Source organism: Cyprinodon variegatus, unplaced genomic scaffold, assembly GCF_000732505.1.
Source record: "Cyprinodon variegatus isolate N-32 unplaced genomic scaffold, C_variegatus-1.0 Scaffold449, whole genome shotgun sequence".
Lineage (NCBI taxonomy): Eukaryota > Metazoa > Chordata > Actinopteri > Cyprinodontiformes > Cyprinodontidae > Cyprinodon > Cyprinodon variegatus.
The window spans coordinates 609,133-617,340 of NW_015150902.1; the positions used below are offsets into that span (position 1 = coordinate 609,133).

The window sequence follows — 8,208 nt, forward strand, 5'->3', positions numbered from 1 at the left end:
TCCCTCACCCTCACTCAGTCTCTGAACATCCGTACGTTAACATTCCACTACTCCCAAAAGTCATAACATACCAGCTGCAGAGGACCGAGTTACAACATTAGTTATCACATTATTTAAATAGCTCAACGCTGCCTGGTTTTATGGGCTTATGCCGTCTAACAGTGGGAGAAAGTGACGGGGAAATGCAGAGAGAGAACCCGACAAACAGCGGAACGGCTTCAACATAAGCAATAAAGGGCATCCAGCTCAGCGAGGGGCTTGCTGTGTGATACAATAACCACAATCCAGAAAGGCAATAGTTTTATATTTCTCTGTAAAGATTTTTCATTCAGAGACAGCTTCATTATTTCAGGGGCGCGCTGAGTTTTCTCACTTGTTTATGAGCGAAGGAAGGTTTGTTATTATTCCGCTGATAAAGTGTAGGAGGTTGCTGAAATATTAATGAAGTTGTTTCTGTCCTCCTGCAGCCGGAGCCCCCTTCTACTAACAAGTGGCAACTGGACAGCTGGTTGAACAAAGTCCAAGCTCAGACCAAACCTCTGGTTCCTGCACAGCAGGAGCATCATGGCTCAGGTTAGTCGAGAATAATCGTTAAAGCTTTCACATCTTGGATAAAGAAGAACATTGGTTTGGTTAATAAGCTCTTATCCTGGGTAAATCTGTTAAGGCTCCATCAGCCAGGATCCGCAGACATTTTCTCCTGGGACTGAAGCACCAGGAGCGGGTTCATCTGCTAAAACCAAACCCTGTGGGTCCAACGGTGCAACTGTTCCTGCTGCACCTGCAGTGGAGCACAAAGACAGCAGGGCTAACTTCTGGTGAGTGTATTTGTTTTCTAGATTTCTAGATATCTGCTCTCTAAAGTCTGAAGCGTAAATGTGTGATTATCCTCTGCTCAGCCCGGGCAGGGTAAAGGCCAAAGCCAAGCTTGGCCAGAAAGCCTCAGGGGAGGGTCAGAGGTCCAAGATGAGGCTGTCGCCAGGCCTGCTGTCAGGACAGGAGGTCCCAGCCCCGAGGAGAATCACCACCGGGAAAAAACAGCCACGACGGGCCGAGAGGTCAAGCAGCGTGGAGGATAACCAGAACCAGCCATGGAGCAGAGCGAACCAGCACAGGTGAGGAGGAGAGGAAGGAGCTAGAAAAAGGCTGGTGGGAAAAGTTTACCTAATATAAACAAACAATGAACTGATGCTGGAAAATAATTAAAAATCAGGAAGCGTATGTAGGCATGCCCATGGTTATACACACCGCCCAGTAGTGCTGTGGGATGGAAATTACACTGATTTTAGTGTATTTAAAGGTATTGTGGAGGATTTTTGTGAATTTTTAAAAGACCCGCCCTCTCCACTTAAAAAAAGAAATGCACATGCACAATCCTGTATCCATTCCCATGAGGGAACGCCTATTTAACACGTGCGAGAGCGTGCACGAGCCCATTTCTCCTCTTGCATGCCCTGTGTAAAAGTTGCTGTTCTCGTAGTTCGCACAATCTTACTGTGCCCAAACGTCCGTTCTAACTCCGAAATCCCTCAATCACTATATAGAGCGGCGACTATATAGTGGACTCGGTTAACTTACCGTTTGGATGATCAGATGATCACTGCTTTTTGCTCCGTTGGTCACGTAACTCCTCCACTGCTCGCTGCCTGCGCCATCTTAGTTATTAGTCACAGCTGTCGGGTAGCGACAGCCTGTGGGAACAGTGGGCCGCTGTGACAGCAAATCCCAGAATGCTCTGCGAGAAGAGCTGTCCACGCAAAGCATTCTGGGATATATCTGCCTCTTCTGAGGCCTTTCTTTTGTTCTCATAAACTTCGTAGACACTTTTTCTCTTACGACCATCGGCCATTTTCAAAGAACCATGGTGAGAAAGGTGATCTTCAATGACTGTCTGAAACCATAGCTCACCACAGATATACACCTGAAAGTGCACATGCGAAGAAAAAGATAGCTAACGGGACGAACATGTAGGACGGCCTTACGTAAACATATCACCAGAATGACTGACAATTAGTAGGACCACTTATTGAGATGATCCAGCCGGAAATAAAAGATCATTCTCTATACCTTTAAGAACAGAAAACACAATAAAAATATGAAGATGTGTCATCAGGACGAATAAACAAGGTGTTATTCAGTGGATGGCTGTGATGTCCTCCAGCCTTACAGGTTTTAGGATAATCATTCCACACATGGATTTAGTGGAACTATCTCTGAGCTTGTCGCTCTGCATGACTTCAGGCCAATTAGGAGAACAAAATGACTTTCCTGCTTCCTTTTTCATTTCCCTCTCCCTCACTCATTCCTCTCCTTTGTTCCTACCTAAACTTCTAAACAAGTTCAGTTAAACGCATGCTGTTTTCAATTATTTCATCCTCTCGTATTTTTTTTGGTTTCATTTGAACTCACATTCCCCCCCAGAGTTAGCCGAGGCAAACATTACACTCAGCTGTTTGTCAGTGTTCAGGCGTACAGCAGTAACTGGGGCTTGCTTTGGGCTTGATCTTAACTCGCAGCGTCGTGCTTCCTGTTTTTGTGTCTCCTCTAACCAGCCCCGCAGCGAGAGAGAAGGACCTGTTGCCTCCTCCCTCCCTGGAGCATCAGAACCCCCCCAGGCCGAGAGGGAAACCTCTCAGCGGGAAGACGGCCCCGAGGAAGGAGCCTCGCAGTGCTGCTAATTCCAACGCCAACACAGCCGCTCCACCAGCAGCGCTGCAGCAGACCGCTGTGCCTGTTCCTGCTGTCACTGTGAACCAGGTTAGGGATGGTGGGATTCTGAGAGCTCATGACTGAAAAACCAACACTTCTGTCCAACACTCCTCAATGTCTGGAAAACTTATTTATTTATACTGACACATTGAATGGCATTTTAAAGGAAAAATAAATCACAGCTTCAATAATCTGGGTCGGCCATGGACACTTTGAAAGAAAGATGCAAAAAGAATTAATACAGAGATTTTATTTTTTCTGTCACGCTTTATCCCAGCTGGGGTCATGAGGGGTGCTGGTGCCTATCTCCAGCTGTCTATGGGCGAGAGGCGGGGTCCACTCTGGACAGGTCGCCAGTCCATTGCAGGGCAACACAGAGACAAACAACCATTCACTCATACTCATAACTAAGGAGGATCTAGAGAAGCCAATTAACCTAACAGTCATGTTTTTGGACTGTGGGAGGAAGGAGGAGTACCCTGAGAGAATCCACGCATGCTGAGGGAGAACATGCAAACTCCATGTAGAAAGATCCCGGGCCGGGAATTAAACCCAGAACCTTCTTGCTGCAAGGCAGCAGTGCTACCCACTGCTCAGCCCGGTTTTACTTTATTGTTACAGCAAAAGGAAATACAGAGTCCAGATAAAGCAGAAGCTCAGCAGAGTGTTTCTGTAATTATTAAACACATAAACCACGGTTTCCTCATTAATCAGGATGCATTGCCATGGAAAGATAAAAGCCACCACGCCTTCTAAATATATATGTGTGTATTTGTATAGAAGCAGAGGTGTGAAAAGTAATCACCATCATTACTCAAGTAGAAGTTAAGATACCAGGTCAAAAAATACTTTTGAAGAGGTTCAAGTATTAGTTCAAGCCTTTTATTTAATTAGAAGTATAAAATTAATAGTTTTAAAACTACGTAACTCAGTGGCGGTTCTAGACCAAATGTAACAGGGGGCAACGAGGGGGCCAGCGCGTTTTCATGGGGGCACAGAAAAGCATTAAATAAAAAACAAGGCAAGGGATTCAAATATATTAAGCTGCATGAAGTTTATGTCTTATTAGGTCAACAATATACATTAAGAATTTAGGAATTGTACATATTTTTGACTTAATTTAAGTTAAAATTACCCTTTTCCATAAAATCTGAATTAGGACTCAAGAAAAACTGATAATTTCAGCTGTAAAAAATTAGAGCAATTTGTTTTGGAAAAAAAAATAAATAATTTAGCAGATAAAAAATGGGATCCTGTCTTAATACCACTGAAGCTATAACCTTATTGTTTGTAAATAATTAGTAAAACCGATTTGTTAAAGAAAAAAACTAAATAGATCTAAAAGACCTATCAATTCAATTAAATTCAATTCAGTTCATTTCTATAGCGCCAATTCACAACACACATCTTCTCAAGGCACTTTACAGTTCACCAGATCATCCAGTCAGATTGATTCAAAGTTTTCTATCTCAGGAAAACCAGTTGATTGCATCGACTCATTGACTCAAAGGCAATCCGTCACACTATGCATGCTTGTAGCGACAGTGGAGAGGAAAAACTCCCTTTTAACAGGAAGAAACCTTACAGCAGAACCAGGCTCAGTGTGAGCGGCCATCTGCTGAGGCCGACTGGGGTTCAAGGAGACAGAAGCAGACATACAAAAAGCAGCTGTAAAATCACTATCAGTAACTACGTATGTCTGTTACAGAGCATATCATAATTAGAATTTATTTGAATATGATGTCTTCAGTACAGGGGCCTTAACAGGGGCCAAGACATGATCTACAGGCCCCCGTTGGCCCCGGTCTAGAACCGCTAATGGCCTATCTGAAGATTAGTGATCTTAAAACACTGACTTCTACTCAGTCTTCCTCACTATAATAAAGTTTGTAACCAAAAGAAAAGCCATCTATGAAATATTAGATGCATCTTTTAATTAGCATGTGGCAAACAGACGGCGGTCCGCTCAGCTGTGCGACTCCACGCGCTGAACGCTGGTGACATTCAGAGTCACACATCCAAGCATGTTTCATTTCACTTCACAGATTAGCAGAACAAGCTGCCAACTTGTGCCGCATAATTCACATGATATTATCACATCCAGTGATCCAGTTACAGCCTTTGTTTTTCAGTATAATGTTTGTCTACAGCAGATCTCTTTTGTTAAGAGTGTAGGAGTGCAGCAGTTCATGGCAGATGAGTCAGATGGTTTGGGTGGGTGTTGTTTGGGATCCTCCACATGCACATAACTGACTAAATGTCCCCTCTGCTTCTTTTTTTAAATAATCTTTATGCACAGGACAAGAGGAAACATAGAGGTCCCAGCAGCAAAATCACACCAAAGTCCAGAGAATTCATCGAAACAGATTCCTCTTCCTCCTCGTCAGAATGCCAGTCGGACGGCGAGGACGCCAACAAAGTCCCCTCTCTGCCACCCCAGGCAACACGCTCTGCGGTTAACACGCAGACGCTGGCCAACTCTCACATCCATACGCCTCTCCTTCCGTGCCTTGGCGTCGCTGGAGGCGCGGGAAATCTGGGCGCGTTTGCAGGAACAGGACTTCGAGGCAAAGACGGCGGCGGTGTAACCACCAGCGGAAGCGTTGCTAACAACCTTCTGAGCGTCAGCAGCATAAGTGCTTCTTTTGGGAATTCCGTGCCGGATCCCGGAGGGTCTGGCGGGCAAGGCAAGGATGTGGAGCCCGTGTCCCCATCACCAAATATTGGACATGCTGCGGTTCTGTCCCCTCTGAGGGAATATCCTGAAGTTCAGAGTTTGTGGGTGAAAATTGACTTGAGCTTCCTTAGCAGGGTGCCGGGGCCGGCTGTGAGAGAAAGATCCAGGATGGGAGCGGTGGAAAGGGACAGCAATGCAGGGAGGGACAAAGAGAGGCAGAAGATGGCGAAGGGGGAGAGACAGGAGGAAGAAAACGAGCGTTTAGTGAAGGACAAGGAAAGGCAAAGTGACAGAGACAGATTAACAGACAGGGAGAGGCAGACAGACAGAGAGGACAGGTTTGCATTTGGAGAAAGGGAGAGGACTGCTGCAAGGGACAGAGAGAAGATTAGCCAAGGTTTGGGAGTGTTGGACCTCCCCCCTGGGCACGAGCAGAATAATCCCAGACTGGCTGGGAGGATGGAGAGGGTGGAGAGCGGAGGTAAACACAGAAGGCAGGCAGCTGCAAACATGGGGACTCCAACAGAAAAACACATCAGCAAAAGCAAAAGGAAACACAAGGTTGGAACATGGACTAAACTCTCCATTAATCTCCAACCTTTCTGCAATTTCTACATCTAATCTCTGTCCTCTGTGTTTCCAGTTGGACCATGGCGAATCATCAGTCAAGTGTAATAAGAAGCTACGTCTGGACAAAGACTGCCTGCTCCTCCCACCATGCATCTCTCCAATACACAACCACAAAAGCAGCTCTGCTGAGTAAGTTCTGACAGCGTGGATAAAACAGACGCCATGTTAACAGTAAGAAGGAAAAAACGACACTGCTGTCAATCACTCAATCAGCTTTGTGCTCCCCTGGAAGCACAATCTGACATTTAATTGGTGAAACAGTAACAAATATAACAGGAACAGAAACTGGTGTCAAATTATGCTATGGGGTGTTATGCAGGTAGGTATCTGTAGGTAAGGGTTAATAATAGTCAAGAGTCGTCCACAATTACTACTGTAGTTAACCATGAAGTATGAGTAGATAGCTGGAAAACAGAAAAGTGGTCGTACATTTAATTGAAGTCATAAATACTTTGTTGATCCCAATACTAAATTAGGTGTTGTTTTTCCCACAATAGAGCTGGCTTGGCCTTCTTTATGTTTGTAAAATGTGGAGATCTAAAATGTATCATAAAAACACAGAACAGCTAAACCACAAACTCCCAACTATGTTGTGTTTTTTTTTAAAGCCACCACTTAATAGTTTCTCAGCATAATGTCTGACCTATTCAACAATTATTACCACTTTAAAATTACATGATTGAAAACTTCAGGAAAGTAACTGTGATTTAATGATATCTGTAATACCATTCTATGCTATGCTAACTAGGTATATAATACTATATGCTTCAATATACAATGCCATGCTGTCATTTACTATGCTATGTTAAGCTATACTATACTACACTAAACTAAACCACGTTAATAACAGAGTTATCCATACCATACTATTCTATGTCATATTAAATCAGCGTAATACTATTCTTCTATTTTCAATAATAAACAATGCTATACAGCTTTGATATTTAATTTAAGGTTATTGTATATTATCATACTATACTCTAATATGCTATGCTCTTTTATACTATCCTTTACTGTACTATGCAATATTATTTTATAAACTAATATATAAACTACACCAAAACTGTATACTTTGCTATTCTATTCTATATTAAGCTAATCTACACTGATTATACTATACAGTACTATAAAATGTTATAAGTTATTATGATATACTCTGCTACTATACACTATTATATAATATAATATTTAGTACTATACAATGATATTATTTACTGATGCACAATATACTTAACAACACTAATACTGTGATAATACAATGATAATACAATGTTATGCCGTGCCATAATCTACTTTACTATACTATACTATCTTATACTATACTGCCAGAGATAATTCTGACTCAAAGACTTCATTCAATGTGAAATAATATTATATAATACTATATTGTAGCATATACTGTACAATACTTTTGTCAGGCTCAGTACAAAAGGACCCAGTATTCAAGGCTGTAAGACAGGTTTAACAAAGCCTTTATTTAAGATTGAAATGTCACTTTGGTGTCTAAGGCAGGAACCATTGCAGCAGGAGAACACAGGTTAGTGACCACGTCTATCTGGCAGAGGATTTAAATGAACGTGTGAGTCACTAACCTGATCTTAAAGTTTAATCCGTTACTAGGGGATGGGATAGTTTCTAGTCAGTACTCCGCCCTGAGAGTCCCAGGTGGTGGTTTGTAGCAGGTCTGGGGACAGGCAGGATATCAGAACCGTGCAAATGAAGAAAGGTAGGATAATCCAGAGGGCGAAGCCAAAGCCGGTGTCAAAGACATTCTCTGTAGTCAGAACCAGGAGATCAGAGGTCCAAAGGGAAATCCAGAACAGAGTCGGGGAACAATTTCAGGTTTGGTACACGGACAGAATCCAGCAGGAGTCCGAAGGCAGGTAGGGCAAACAAAACAAAACGGGGAAAGCCAGGCTCAGATGTCCAGATGCAGAATGGGTCAGGATCAGGCAATCGGGAAACACTCAAAAACTCCCACCACAGGCTCAAATAATCTGGCCCTGATGACTGGTTGAAGGCCGGTTAAATAGACAGTGAAGCAGGTGGATAAGAGGATGGTAACGAGAACTGGGCGGAACTTGGTAGGTGAATGAAATGAGTAATCAGGCCAGTCATCAGCGCCAAGATCATCACTACTATACTATACTATACTATACTATACTATACTATACTATACTATACTATACTAT

At 43.1% G+C, this 8,208-nt stretch overlaps 1 protein-coding gene across 1 annotated transcript in view; it reads left to right on the forward strand.

Moving 5' to 3' along the window:
• Positions 1-8,208, forward strand: part of LOC107093840 (AF4/FMR2 family member 2-like) — a 297,213-nt gene that overhangs the window by 261,998 nt on the left and 27,007 nt on the right. Inside the window, exons 12-17 of the mRNA XM_015389141.1 lie at positions 468-573; positions 668-818; positions 900-1,115; positions 2,553-2,757; positions 5,009-5,947; positions 6,030-6,145. Coding sequence (XP_015244627.1) covers positions 468-573; positions 668-818; positions 900-1,115; positions 2,553-2,757; positions 5,009-5,947; positions 6,030-6,145 — 1,733 coding nt within the window. The remainder of the gene's footprint in view (positions 1-467; positions 574-667; positions 819-899; positions 1,116-2,552; positions 2,758-5,008; positions 5,948-6,029; positions 6,146-8,208) is intronic.